General features: G+C 41.6%; 1 protein-coding gene across 1 annotated transcript in view; it reads left to right on the top strand.

Moving 5' to 3' along the window:
- Positions 1-15,353, top strand: part of nlgn1 (neuroligin 1) — a 40,534-nt gene that overhangs the window by 13,488 nt on the left and 11,693 nt on the right. Inside the window, exons 3-8 of the mRNA XM_088349060.1 lie at positions 1,643-1,696; positions 4,581-4,733; positions 5,087-5,299; positions 6,677-6,943; positions 8,662-9,023; positions 12,257-12,417. Coding sequence (XP_088205186.1) covers positions 1,643-1,696; positions 4,581-4,733; positions 5,087-5,299; positions 6,677-6,943; positions 8,662-9,023; positions 12,257-12,417 — 1,210 coding nt within the window. The remainder of the gene's footprint in view (positions 1-1,642; positions 1,697-4,580; positions 4,734-5,086; positions 5,300-6,676; positions 6,944-8,661; positions 9,024-12,256; positions 12,418-15,353) is intronic.

Consider the following 15,353-nt stretch of genomic DNA (forward strand, 5'->3'; position numbering starts at 1 on the left):
AGAGAATCAATTGAAGAGAGAAATACAAAAAGAGAGATAAAGAAAATGAATCAGGGAAAGAAAGGAAAAAATGACAGGAAGAGAGGGAGAAAAGTGAGAGAGAGAGAGAGAGAGAGAGAGAGAGAATACAGCTACAGTTCTTCTGTGTGTGTTGGCCAGCTTTGGCGACATCCAGTGGACGACTTTAAAACTACAGCTCTTTTTTTTCTGCGCTTCTCTCAGCGCTGTCTCGCAGGCCGGATTATAATCCTAATTTGGCCAATTGTTTGACACCCCCATCTCAGAGTAAAATCGAGTGACCGAGTGTCTTTCAGGGAAAGAATCCCACAAGTAACTTTTTTGGATGAGTAGATCAACTCTAAAAGTGTCAGAACACTGCAACCAGGGTTGGGTAGGGTTACTTTAACTTGATTACTTTCAATTACTTTTGGATTACTCCAATACCAAATATGCTAATAAAAGACAAAAGAAACTAAACATGAATAAAATGATGACTCACAACACGTGGTAAGCTTTCTCTCCTGGCTTTGATCTCTTTGATCTCCGGCAAAACTAACATCGAATGCGACAGAAACAAAATGAAAATAAATCCAAACAGCTTGCCAACATCATTTTTGCCGTTCCATGTATTCCGTTACTCCCCAAGCCTGCACAAAATTTTGTAATTGTATTCATATTTAGTTTATTTTGTCTCTTATTATCATATTTGGTATTGGAGTAATCCAAAAGTAATTGAAAGTAATCAAGTTAAAGTAACCCTACCCAACCCTGACTTCAACTATGGTGCAATGCAGGAAGAAAGGATAGAAATAGCTCGGTGGTCGGCAAGGGGATTGTCAGAAAGCCTGCAGATGACCAGTGTTGGGCACGTTACTTTCAAAAAGTAATTGGTTATTGTTACTAACTACTTCTCCCATAAAGTAACTGAGTTATTATCTGAGTTCCTCTTTCGTAAAAGTAATTGATTACCCTGAAAGTAACTATTTCAGTTACCTTAAAAGGAAGTATGTCACAAAATTAAGTTCTACACAAGTATTTCATTGTAGAGTTTAGAAGAACAACACTTAAGAAACATTGCTTTGACACGATGAAAGGTAGTCTGTGTAAAGCTTTTATGGCAGTATGAATTTATTTTAACCCTCAAAGAAACTCTAAATGTAGCTATCAGTAACCGAATCCCTGCGACAAAAGTGAATACACCCCAAAGTGAAAGTTCCGGAAGTGTCTGGTATGAGTACTGATGTCTGGAGAAACTCAAAATAGCAGAGCGTTTGTCAAAACAATGCCTGACGTCCTTCGTAAGAGTCCTGTTATACAAATTCCCCAGCCAAAACATTCCGCATTCGGAACGGCGTGACCTGATGCCCGCTCAGTGAAAATCTTCATTGCACTTGATAAATGTAACTTGTATTTAATCGCATAAAATCCTTTATAGTAAAATGTATCAAATACTTCACTCTGAATCAACAGCACATTCTGTGTGACACAAGAAATGAAGAAAATGTGGACATGATGAAACACAAGAAATACTTTTAGCGTATAATGTATACGTGCATGTGTGAATGTATAATAATCTATCCAAGTATATCACTTTGAAGCAGAGCTTTGAATTGTGTTTCTTCTCCCCTCCTTGGTCTTATAGGTCCACTTACAAAGAAACGCTCTGAAACTGATGGTGACCACGCAGCAGACGAAGGTATTTGCCATTTACAGCATAAACCAGAAAATAACGCCAAACTGCACATTCACTTTAAATAACATTTTGTGTTTGAAATCGAAATTAAATTTCAGATTTTTTTAAAAATGCAATTCATTTCGACCCACCTATGAGCAACGCACTGATCCAGAATAGTATGTAAAGCAAGGGTCTCACAGTCAATTGAGTCGGGGGCTGATAAGAACATTCCGCTTTTGTTAAAGAGACAGTGTTTTACATTTGTCCACTAGATGTCGCTGTCATATGTGTAACAGGTGTAATAATAACTTTTGTTTTATTGAAATTCCTGCTGAAATATGTGAATAGTTTTTGGTAAGTGTCCTGCAATGATGAGTCCAACAGTGCCACCTGCTGGTATGGGGTAAGGTTTGGTTTGGCTTTTGACATGTGACCGGAAGGCGGGGTTTTGTTGGCAGTCTAGAGAGCCAGCTGCCAACGGTAAGACACATCTTTTGGTGCTCCACAAAAAAAGTTCATTTTAAACATTATAACCCCAGCTGACAAATCTCTCAACAAGCACAGTAATGTGATTGATGTTGTCAAGCTGTTTGGATTTAATTTCGATTTGTTTCTGTTGTGCTAAAATGTTAATTCCCCTTGTAGAGGTCAAAGAGATCAAAGCCAGCAGAGAAGCTAATCACGTGTTGTGACTCATTTCATTTGCAGAAACTGTAATAAAAACCTCATCATCCAGTCCAGCGTGAATGTGGATCTTTGGTGGGACAGGTACACCGCGATTACATATGTAATGCAGCCAAAATGAGTCAAAGGAAGACTACAAACTACAAAGACTAAAAGTGAGGAAATCCAGAGAAAAAGAGGCAAAAAATAAAAAAGGAATGCAAAAAGTAGGGTTTCTTTTTTTTCCTTTTTTAATATTTTCATTTATCTTTTCCCTCTTTTACTTGAGTTTTACTTTTTCTCTTAGTTTCGTTTTTGTTTCCTTCCTTTTTGTCACAAGCCAGAAACGGAGACAGGACCCAATAGCGTTTGTGAAACTTTATACTATTGCACTCAGTTTTATTGAGAAAGAGAGCAGTGCTTGCTTCCACGATCCGATGATCGTCAGACACGGGTAGCTGATGGCAGGAACGTGGAAGTGGCACTTCTGTGTCGAGCGAGGATAATTGTAGACAGCGGGAAAACAGGTCAGTAGCCGGGACAGGGGAGCAAGGGCGGTAACGAGTCTAGAAAAAATGTTGGCAACAAGTATCAGGCAGGAAACAGGGCAGAACAGGTCGATGGACTGGGACGGAGCAGCAGGGCAGAGACGGGTCCAGAAACAGGTCGGCAACAGGTAATCAGGCGGGAGAAAACGGAGCAGGAGATTGTCAGAGGGTACGGTGCTTGGCTAGCAAAAGTGTAGGTTCGCAGGACGGTCTGACGGTCTTTAATTGCGGTTTGTTTCTCGTTTGGACATTTTGTGAGTTCCTTCATTCTCACTTCATTGTTTCTACTTTGATCCAGGTTTTGTTCTTAAATACAACCTTCTTTTTGAGCACCCCTACCTCCAGTTCCTGATTTTCACACATAGGTCCATCACATCAAAAACTTAACCCAACGTAGTTGGGTTACTAAACTGTATTAAGAACTGTCACAAGCCAGAAACGGAGACAGGACCCATTAGCGCTCGTTAAACTCAGTTTTATTGAAAATGAGAGCAGTGCTTGCTTCCACGATCTGAAGATCGACAGGCACAGGTAGCTGAAGGCAGGAACGCGGAAGTACCACGTCGAGCGAGGATAGTCGTGGTGTGGCAGGAAAGCTGGTCGGTAGCCGGGACAGGGGAGCAAGGGTGGTCCAGAAAAAAGGTCGGCAACAAGTATCAGGCAGGAAACAGGGCAAAACAGGTCGATGGACTGGGATGGAGGAGCAGGGCAGAGACGGGTCCAGAAACAGGTAATCAGGCAGGAGAAAACAGAGCAGGAGATTGTCGGAGGGTACGGTGCTTGCCTAGCAAAAGCCTAGGTTCGCAGGACGGTCTGACGGCTTCCTCCTGGAAGCCGGGGGTTTAAAAAGGGTCCATGAACCAATCAGCGCATGGGTCTGTTGACGCTAACAGTGCATTCGCAGGCGCCCCGAATCAGCAATCATGACAGATACAAGTGTGGTGGAAAAAAATTCTAATGGTTGGGTATTGTTAACACATACTCAATGGATAAAATATTCTACTTTCAACACACTCCACCTTTAAATTAACCTCCATCCATTTTACCCATACACTGTAGTTATGTCCCTGGATCTACTAGTTAGACTAAAAAACAATTGTTTAAACAGACTAGCTGAACGGGAAACAGGATTATATTTAAAACCTGTTTAAAAAGGTAACCGGGCCTTCTATAAATATATATGTATTGTTGGGAACTCCATCGAATATGGCCGAATTAGTGTCGTCGGAGTGTCTGGGCAGCCTTCTCTCTCCAGTCCTCCAGCCTTCTCCTCTCAGCCCACGTCTTTCCGCAAGATGGTATGCCGGCTCCTCCCATGGGCGCGCCAACGAAGCCCCCTGGGCTCCACCATCTCGGAGAAGAGCGCCGCGATGTCTGGACCAACCAAAACAACGGAGAGCGTTTCTCCAAACAATGCCTGCCGTCCTCCGTCAACGTCGTGTTATCAACAGAACTAGACAAAATATTCTGCATTCAGATCAGCGTGACCTGTCATTGAACTTAAGCCTACTCGGTGAAAATCTTTGCGCTCAATAAATGTAACTTGTATTCAATCGTGTAAAATCCTTTATAGTCAAATGTATAAAATCCTTCAGTATATATATATTAATTTGAATTTCTGCATCATTAACTTGATTGAATCAGATGTAAATGCAAACTCCTGTTTTGCCCAATTTGACTTTCTTCATTTACAGATCTAAGGGAGAGTGGAAGTCCCAAGCCAGTGATGGTTTTCATCCATGGTGGATCCTACATGGAAGGAACTGGCAACCTGTTTGATGGGAGTGTCCTGGCCAGCTACGGCAATGTGATTGTCATAACTGTCAACTACCGTTTAGGTGTTCTAGGTAAGCGTAATTTCATACCTGTCAACCTGTAAGTGCTGATTATCTTATCAGCCCTTTGTCCCAGTTCCCCGCTGTTCCTGTAAACATCATTCTCCACTAGGTTGCATTGACCTCGCCCCACAGCTCAGCCAGTGAATATCTTTTGCATTTAAATGTAATTTGTATTTGATTGTACAAAATCCTTTATAGTCAAATGTATAAAATCCTTCATCCTCTAGAAGGGAGTCCTAAATGTTTCCAGACATCACTGCAGTGTTTTGGATTCAGAGAGCATGCGTTGTGGAATCAATATTATGACTAGAAGGATTGATCCACTTTTGTACCGGATCCTAAGAGTTTGTATTTACCCACAGGTTTCCTGAGCACTGGTGACCAGGCAGCAAAGGGGAATTATGGGTTGCTGGACCAAATTCAGGCACTTCGCTGGACCAGTGAGAACATAGCAGCCTTTGGTGGCGATCCCTTACGTATAACCGTGTTTGGATCCGGAGCTGGAGCCTCTTGTGTCAACCTTCTCACACTTTCTCACTATTCAGAGGGAAACCGCTGGAGCAACTCCACAAAAGGTCAAATTCTCTAAATCGTTTCTTTTTCTAAATATTACAGTGGAATCCAATGGTATCATTTGCTGCATTTACAAGGAAACTAATAAGTAGGGTTTAAAAGTACTCATTCCGATTCAAATAAATTCGAATGAAAATCTATGAAGAACAGTAATCCCTGGGCTTTGGCGGGGAATGGGGACTAGAACCAGCCGCAAAAAAAATTTAAATCGGCAAAGGGTCAAACTCGTACCTCTCTGGCCGCACTCAATTGATTCAACTCAAGTCCTTCTCCTCTGACCCCTCTCCAGTCTCTGCAGGTGTGCCCCAGGGCTCTGTCCTGGGGACCCTCCTCTATATAACCTACCATCTCTCCCAAAACCATATCTTTAAGAAATTCAATATTTCCCTCCACTGCTTCGCGGATGATACCCAGCTTCACCTTTCCTGCAAACCCAACTTGATACTCCCACCACCCGACCTCAACTCTTGCCTTTCTGAAATAAAATCATGGTTCACCGTCAACTTCCTAAAACTGAATAGCAATAAAACGGAACTACTTCTCATCGGCACCAATCCACCAAATCCTCCAACAGGTATCAGGCAGGAAAACAGGGCAGGGTAATGTCGGAGAGTACAAAAGCTTGCCTAGCTGAGAGCACAGGTTCGCAGACGGTCTGACTGGTTCCTTTCGGAAGACGGGAGTTCCCGTGGCTGTGTGCGCCAACAGGGCAGCCGCAGGTGCCCTGAATCAGTAATCATGACAGCTAACATGGGGTTACCACAATTTTAGAGAGGATTAGAATACAACCGTCCCAAATTTAGTGGTTTCCCTCCAGTTGTAGCTCCAGGTCATCCTTTTCTTAGGTAATTTCTCGACCTATGATTTTTTTTGGGACAGAAATTAACATGTATCTCATGGTTCATGGGCAGCACGGCGGCGCGGTGGTTAGCGCGTGTGTGGCGCAGTTCTGAGGTCATGGGTTCAAATCCAGCTACCAGACTTCCTGTGCGGAGTTTGTATGTTCTCCCCGTGCTTGCGTGGGTTTCCTCCGTGCACCTGGTTTCCTCCCACATTCCAAAAACATGCATTTCAGGTGAACTGGCCGGTCCAAATTGTCCCTTGGTGTGAATGAGCGAGTGAGATGTCTGTCCAAGTGTGCCCTGCGATTGGCTGGCAACCAGTTCAGAGTGTCCCCTGCCACTGCCCAGAGATAGCTGGGATGGGCTCCAGCACCCCCGCGACCCTACTGAGGATAATGAATGGTTCATGCGTTTTTGCCTGGTATTTAAAACAATGTTCTTTTTACTAAATGAAAGTTTCTTTGTACCACTAGGAGGCGCTAAATATGACATACCGTCCCTTTAAGCGTTTTTTTCTGTGATTTTCTTCCTACTTAGGCCTGTTCCAAAGAGCCATCACCCAGAGTGGCACAGCACTGTCAAGCTGGGCTGTTAGCTTTCAGCCCGCTAAGTATGCTAGAACTCTGGGCCGCAGAGTGGGATGTTATTTCGAAGACACGGTGGAACTGGTAGCGTGTCTTCAGAGAAAAGACTATCAAGAGTTGGTGGATCAAGATATCCAGCCGGCACGCTACCACATCGCCTTCGGACCCGTTATTGATGGTGATGTCATCCCCGATGACCCTCAAATCCTCATGGAGCAAGGTACAATCCGACTGACTTGTCAACAGGGCCCTTGATGGAATAGAGCTTAGCAGCTATTGCGTCAAAATTGCAGACCACGCCCAGAGAAGCGCATGAGAAAAACGAGCCGCGGTTCGAAATATGGCCACTTGGTGTCGACAAAGCCCAGGCGCCACTCGCAAAGCAACTGGAGCTGTATTACTTTCTCTGCCTCCCTCTTTTCTTTTTTTCTTTCTCATTTTTCTCTCCCTTGCTCTCTTTTTCTCACTCTGTTTTTCTTTCTATGTCTCTCTTTCTCTCTTTTCTATTTCACTCTTTTTTCCCTTTGTCTATTTTGCTTTTTTTTCCTACTTTCTCACTCACTTTCTCACTGCCCTACCCGCTTTCTTTATCACACTCATTGTTTTCTCTCTTTTCTCGCTCTTTTTTCCTTCTCTCATTATTTTTCTCTCTTTCTCTCTTTGTCTGTCCTTCTCTCTCTGTCTCTCACTTTCTTTTTCTCTTTACTAATTTCTCTCTTTTTGTTTTATGTATCTTTCTTTCTCTCTTTTCTTTGATTCTTTTCTCTATTTCACTCTCTTTATGTCTCTTTGTTTATTTCTCAGCTTCTTTCTCTATCTTTCTCTTTTCTCTCTTTTTCTCCCTCCCTTTTCTCTGTTGAATGCTCACTCTATTGCTCCCTTTTTCCCATTCTCTATCTCAATCTCTCTCTCATTCCTTTTCTCTCGCTCTCTTTCTATCTTTTACTTTGTGCCATTTTCTCTCTCTCTGTCTCTCTTCCTTTCCCTTTTTCTATTTCTCTTACTCTCTCTTTCTTTCTCCCTCCCTTTCTCTTTTTGTCACGGGACCGGACCAAATCGGAGGCAGGGGGCAGGAAGGATGAACGCAATCGTGTAACGACCAGTAACTTTTATTTAGCAAAATAAAAGTTGTCCAACACTCAGGGACAAAACAAGACAAAAACAGGCTTACAGGCAAACAGGAACTCAGACTAGGAATACTCACAAAACAGGCTTTTACTCAGAACGGGCAAACACAGGCTTCCTTAAGTCAAACAGAACAGATTAATGCAGAACAGAAAACGCAATGAACCAGCAACCGGCAATACCCAAAAGACCCCTTAAGAAGCACACACGCAAATTAGGTGATCTGCTACAACCGGTGCCCAGGGGGCGGGGCCAGCCGGTCGCCACGGCGACCATGATGGACATGACACTTTTTCCATTTTTCTAACTTTCTCTGTCTTTCTCTCTTTCTATCTCTCATTTTGTGCCCCTCTCTCTCTCTTTTTCTATCTCTTTTTTGTGCCCCACTCTCTCTCTTTTTCTATCTCTTATTTTGTGCCCCATTCTCTCTCTCTTTCTATCTCTTACTTTGTGCCTCCCTCTTTCTTTCTTTCTTACTTACTTACTTACTTACTTACTTACTTACTTACTTACTTACTTACTTACTTACTTACTTACTTACTTACTTACTTACTTTCTTTCTTTCTTTCTTTCTTTCTTTCTTTCTTTCTTTCTTTCTAACCTACTAGATTGGCCCCGTGAGATTTTTTTTCTAACATGTGGCCCCCAGTCTAAAATGAGTCTCAATTCACTCACACCACCTACCACGTTGTGACCCGTTTAGGCTGTACCGACTCGAATGAAACCCGTAAAGCTGTCACGATTAATGCTCGAATACAAAATGTCGCCCTTTTTAAGGCTCGTCAAGGGTTTTTTCTGTGTTTTATTTTTCAGGCGAATTCCTCAATTACGATATTATGCTGGGAGTGAACCAAGGCGAAGGGCTTAAATTTGTGGAGTTGATGGTGGACAACGAAAACGGCGTTCAGGCCAATGACTTCGACTACGCCGTGTCTAGCTTCGTGGACGATCTGTACGGCTATCCGGAGGGGAAAGACATACTGCGGGAAACCATCAAGTTCATGTACACGGATTGGGCCGATAGGCATAACCCAGAGACCCGCAGGAAGACCTTGCTGGCCCTATTCACTGATCACCAGTGGGTAGCGCCCGCCATTGCTACAGCGGACCTGCATTCCAGCTTTGGCTCTCCTACTTATTTCTATGCATTCTACCATCACTGTCAGACAGAACAGGTAGGTTTCTTTTTTAAAAATCGGTATCAATCGATGAATGGTCTGCACTTATATCGCTTTTCACGTCACTCACACAAATACAAAGTGATAGAAGCGTCAGCCATGTAAGGCGACTTCTCATGATTGCTGATTCAGGGCCCTATTTGGAACACCTGTGGCAGCTTGATTGGCGCCAACAGCCCGGACGAGCTGATTGGTGGCCACACCCTTCTTAAGCCCCCGACTTCAGTTCAAACTTTGTCAGATCGTTTGCGAGCTGTTGTGTTTTCACTCAGTGAGCGTTTTCGTCCGACTCCATCGCCTGTTAAACCTGTTTTCTGCCTGATCCCCGTTTTCGACCCATTTCTGAACCCGACTACGCCTGTTCTGCCTGCCCACGACCACTATTACGAACTCGACATCGCCTCTGATCTCCTGCCCTGGTCAAACGACGTGCCGTTACCGCCTGCCTTTTTCCGACACAGAAGTGTCATCCCCGCCTTGCTCAATTCTGCTCTCCGCCAGTCCTCGGATGAAGCAAGCAATCAAGCAAGCCTAAAATCTCACTCTATTTCAATGAAATCTGAGAAACACATGCAATTGAGTCCTGTGTCCGTTCTGGTCTGTGACAGACTGCCCAATCGGCGCCAACAGCCCTGAGCGCTGATTGGATCAGAGACTCCTTTTAAACACCCGGTTTCCAAGAGGAAGCCGTCAGACCGTTTGCAAACCTATGCTCCCAGCTAGGCAAGCTCATACCTTCCGACATTTTCCTGCCCTGTTTTCTCCTGCCTGATACCTGTTGCCGACCCGTTTCTGGACGCGTTTCTGCCCTGATCTGCCATCCCGACCACTGACCTGTTTTCCCCTATTTCCTGCCTGATACCTGTTGCCGACCCCTTTTCTGGACTCGATACCGCCCTTGCTCTCCCGTCCCCGCTATCGACCAGTATCCCTGCTGCCTACGATTATCCTCGCTCGACACAGAAGTGCCACTTTCGCGTTCCAGCCACCTGCTACCCTTGTCCGTTAACCATCGGTTCGAGGAGGCAAGCTCAACTCTCCCTCTTTATCAATAAAACTGAGTAAACGAATGCTACTGGATCCTTTCTCCGTTTCTGGCCTGTGACACAACTACCTGCTTATTGGGGGCATTAGGGATTCAGTGTGTTGCCCAAGGACACTTTAACACATAGCAGGGAGGTATTCGAACCTGCAACCTATTGATCCCAAAACGAGTGGTATACTTCCTGAGCTACTGCTCTTAAAGTCAAAATAGCACGTCAGAAAATAGCTGCCAAAGATCATTTGGAGTTCTTACAGATGGAATTGTTTGAATCATAACATACGATACTATTTTTTTTGGGAATGGTCAGTAAAAAAATGTCATTATTTCGATGAAATATACCTTTAAATATATTTGTCTTTTTTTTCTTTAACTGTAACCAAATACAATTACTTTATTCTGTATCCTAATTAGGTAATACTGTAACATGTATTCCGTTACTCCCCAGCCTGTCTGCCCATCTATCTATCCATCTATCTCTATCCATCTCTATCTATCTCTATATCTCTATCTATATCTCTATCTTTCTATCTATATCTCTATCTATCTATCTATCTCTATCTTTATCTATCTATCTATATCTATCTCTATCTCTATCTATATATCTCTATCTATCAATCTATCTATCTCTATCTCTATCAATCTATCTATCTATATCTCTATCTGTCTCTATCTCTATCCATCTATATATCTCTATCTATCTCTATCAATCTATCTATCTATATCTCTATCTGTCTCTATCTCTATCTATATCTATATCTATCCATCTATATATCTATCCATCTATTCATCTATCTATCTCTATCCATCTATCTATCTGTATCTCTATCTCTATCTGTATCTCTATCTATCTATCTATCTATCTATCTGTATCTCTGTATCTATCTCTATCTCTATCCATCTATCTCTATATCTATCCATCTATTCATCTATTTATCTCTATCTCTACCCATCTATCTATCTGTATCTCTATCTCTATCTGTATCTCTGTCTATCTTTCTCTCTATCTGTATCTCTATCTGTATCTCTGTATCTATCTCTATCTCTATCTCTATCTCTATCCATCTATCTATCTGTATCGCTCTCTATCTATATCTATATCTATCCATCTATATCTCCATCCATCTATCTATGTATTTATCTCTATCTCTATCTGTCTATCTATCTCTATCCATCTATCTATCTGTATCTCTATCTGTATCTCTATATAGCTAGCTATCTATCTATCTATATATATCTCTATCTATCTATATCTCTATCCATCTATCTATCTATTTCTATCTGTATCTCTATATAGCTATCTATCTCTACCTATCTATCTATATCTCTATCTATATCTGTATCTCTATCTATCTCTATCTCATCTCTATATATATATATATATCTCTATCCATCTATCTATCTGTATCTCTATCTGTATCTCTATATAGCTATCTAGCCATCTATCTATATATATCTCTATCTATCTATATCTATATCTATCTATCTATCTCTATCTGTATCTCTATCTATCTATCTATCTATCTATCTATCTATCTATCTATCTTTCTATCTATCTATCTATCTATCTATCTATCTATCTTACGATACAACGTTATCACGACAACCCTGTATGTAACATCCCACATGCTGACATTGTTGTGTAAATACCATGTAAATTATAACTATAGCCTTATTCCCCTTGTTTTATAACATTATCTTCTCTGTTCCTTTATCTTCTTGCTCATACCCTCACTATGTGTAAAACTGGAGTGTCATGCCCAATTTCGTTGTCACAATATGTTAGCCCATTTGTAACAATGACAATAAAGGTATATTCTATTCTATTCTATCTATCTATCTATCTATCTATCTATCTATCTATCTATCTATCTATCTATCTATCTATCTATCTATCTATCTATCTATCTATCTATCTATCTATCTATCTATCTATCTATCTATCTATCTATCTATCTATCTATCTATCTATCTATCTATCTATCTATCTATCTATCTATCTATCTATCTATCTATCTATCTATCTATCTATCTATCTATCTATCTATCTATCTATCTATCTATCTCCTTTTACTCGTACTATATATATGTGTATAACTTGTGGTTAAATCACACAGGATTTTATCTTAACAGTTTGTAAAATGGATGTTACTGTCAATTGACCTATTGACTCTACTGTCCTCTTAAGGTTCCACCGTGGGCTGATGCCTCTCATGGAGATGAGATTCCCTATGTTTTTGGCCTTCCAATGATTGGACCAACTGAGCTTTTTCCCTGCAATTTCTCAAAGAATGATGTTATGCTCAGTGCCGTGATGATGACTTATTGGACCAACTTCGCCAAAACCGGGTACAGTACCACAAACGCATTGCTGTTATTCTATCAATCTCTATGAGCGTATAGCAGGTGTCACCTACGTAGTGCACACCTACCACAAGTAAATGGTAAATGGACTTACTAGTCACTGAGGACCTCCAAAGCCCTTTAAAATGCACTTCTCACTTTATCCAATCACACACACACACACACACCGATAGCGGAGTCAATCATGCAAGGCACCTACCAGGTTGGAGGAATTGAACCTGCCATTGTTGTGGATTCTTTGGAGTCGGCTTGCATAAGGAACGCATTAGAGGGGAAATTCCAGTCTGTTTATCCCGAGTGTAAATGTCAGCGAATATTATTACAGTAATCTCTCGGTTTTCGCAGTTAATGGGGACCAAGACCACCCGCGAAAACTGAAAATCAGCGAAGTAGCGGCGCCCCTTCAAAAATGCTTAAAAAAACGTATACAGTATACCCCCCCTGCATACAGTACACCATATAGAATACGGGTAGAGAGAGAGAGAGAGAGTAAAATTTACGTTATAACAAAAAAAAAACTGTAAAATATGTTGTATGTACACGGAATAGGATTGCGGCAAAACCACTACGAACCATTCATTATGATTGTATTAACCGCTCTCAACCACATGCAGCCATCGCAGTTTATTTTGCTTGTTAACACTACCGGTTACATATTGAAAATAAAAACAGTGAAAATGTGATATTTGATGAGTGTTTGTGAAGCGTTTTGGGAAACGACAGTTAAAAAAATGGTCTGTGTTCATTTTAATGAAAGTGAAAGATCTACCTTCTGACAATAACAACATACTTTAGCTAGCGGCATCGAACGGCTTTTACAACAAATACACGAAACCACACACAATTAGCCGCGTTTAGGTAGTACAAACAACCGCTCGCTTTTGGTATAATTAAGTCAAACTTGAGATGAAATGTGACAGAAGAGAATATACTTACGTTGCGTCGTCGAGTTCCCTCCTTGATAAACTGACCGCCACATAAGAAGGGGGTGAGGTGGGAGGAGTTGAAGGAGGGGGGGGGCGAAGCGGTAATGACTAAGCATTGTGTCAGGGCCTCCCCCTCCCCTTCACAATAAGAGTGTCCACACCGTGTCCTCAGTTGACATAAGCTCGCGCTCAATGGCGTCAAGTCCCAAGTCACACCATCCCTGTTTAGGTTTAAGTGACATTTTCATTGAATAAACACCCACTACTGGAAGTTTGTGTCTTTCCATTTATTATGAATTCTACCGTCAAACAGATGTACCCAGGGCTGTCAAAGTCATTTTAGCTTGGGGGCCACATGGTAGAAAAATAAGCCGATTGCGGGTGCCAGACTTGTAGATTAAAGAGAGAAAGAGAACAAGAGATAGTAAGGAATGAAGAGAGAGAGAGAGAGAGAGAGAGAGAAAGAGAGAGAGAGAAAAAAGAGCGAGAGAGAGAAAGAGAGAGAGGAAGAGAGAAAGGGAGAGAGAGAAAGAGAGAAAAAGAGAGAAAAAACAAAAAAGCGAAAGAGTGAGAGGACGAACAAGAGATCAGGGGATGGTGTATTGTAACCTGTGCAGTCCTTTGAGACATTTTGTGATTAAGGGCTATACAAATAAATAAGACTTGGCAAGAAAGACAGAGTGAATGAGAAAGAGAGAAAGGAGAAAGACAAACAGAAAGAAAGCAGGAGAAATAAAGATACATTGAAAGAAAGAGAGGTAGAGAAAGAGAAAGAAAGAGAGAAAAATAAAAAAATGCAGATGGTGACACAAAAGAGAGAGAGATAAAAAATGAGCAATTGAGTGTGAGAAGAAAATGGAGAAGACAAAGAAAGACCAGAAATGAAAGGAAAAAAGAGAAAGAGCGAGACCAAAAGAGAAAAAGAAAAATAGAGAGACAGAGAAAGAGAGACAAAGAGAGAAAGAGAGAGGGATAGAGAAAAACAACAGCAAAAGAGAAAGAAAAAGAGATAAGTTGGTGAAGATCGGTAAATAGGGTCATAAAACCCAGAGACAAAGGGGTAGGAGAGAGTGAGGGAGGGAGAGAAAGGCTCGGCTGCATCTGAGCCCAAATAACCCCGCTTTAAATACATGTAATCGCCCCGTTGAAGAAATAAAAATACTGTTACCCGTCAAATTCCCAAATATCGGTGCCGATAATCGGGCTGCACGATAATTAGTTGATCTCAAACGTTTAGCTTTTTAGCATTTTTTTAACTACATAATTAAATCATTATTGCTTAGATACACACTTTATTAATATTTTGAATTTCTCGTAGTATGTGGCTATTTTAAGCAGTTTTAGGGGGCCGGATTATATGCAAGGTAGGCTTATATACCAGTATATGGTTTTTTGTTTTTTTGTTTTTAAAAAGACAAGAAATAAAGTGAATATATCCTTCTATCTCTGCTTCAAACCACATAATCCTTTCATTGGATACATTTGAGAAGTGGAATTTTTTTCTGATTTGGGTCGTAGCTGGAATGGTGGGTCCTAAAGTCAGACCAGTTGAGGACCAGTAGTCTAATGGATATACTTCCCAATTTTCTCTCAGAAACAAGACCAAAATACAGTACAGTAGTGTACCAAGGGAATCCCACTGTTTAAATAAAACAAAGCATTGCAAGGGCTCGCGGCGGGTGTTGACGAGATATGATTTCTGCCCAGTACTCTTACTGTCAAAGTCAAGAATTTCTATTAAGCCTGGATAAACAAAAGTATAGCAAAACTGTCAAACATGGGGGTGGCAGCATCATGCTCTGTGGTTGGTTTTCTTCAGAAAGGACTGAGAAGGTGGTTAGGGTTGATGGAGGTAGCCAAATACAGGGAGGTATAGCAAAACTGTCAAACATGGGGGTGGCAGCATCATGCTCTGTGGTTGGTTTTCTTCAGCAAGGACTGAGAAGGTGGTTAGGGTTGATGGAGGTAGCCAAATACAGGGCGGTTCTGGCAGAA

The sequence above is a fragment of the Urocampus carinirostris genome, chromosome 12 (genome assembly GCF_059441175.1).
Source record: "Urocampus carinirostris isolate Australia breed hairy pipefish chromosome 12, RoL_Ucar_1.0, whole genome shotgun sequence".
NCBI classification, from domain to species: domain Eukaryota; kingdom Metazoa; phylum Chordata; class Actinopteri; order Syngnathiformes; family Syngnathidae; genus Urocampus; species Urocampus carinirostris.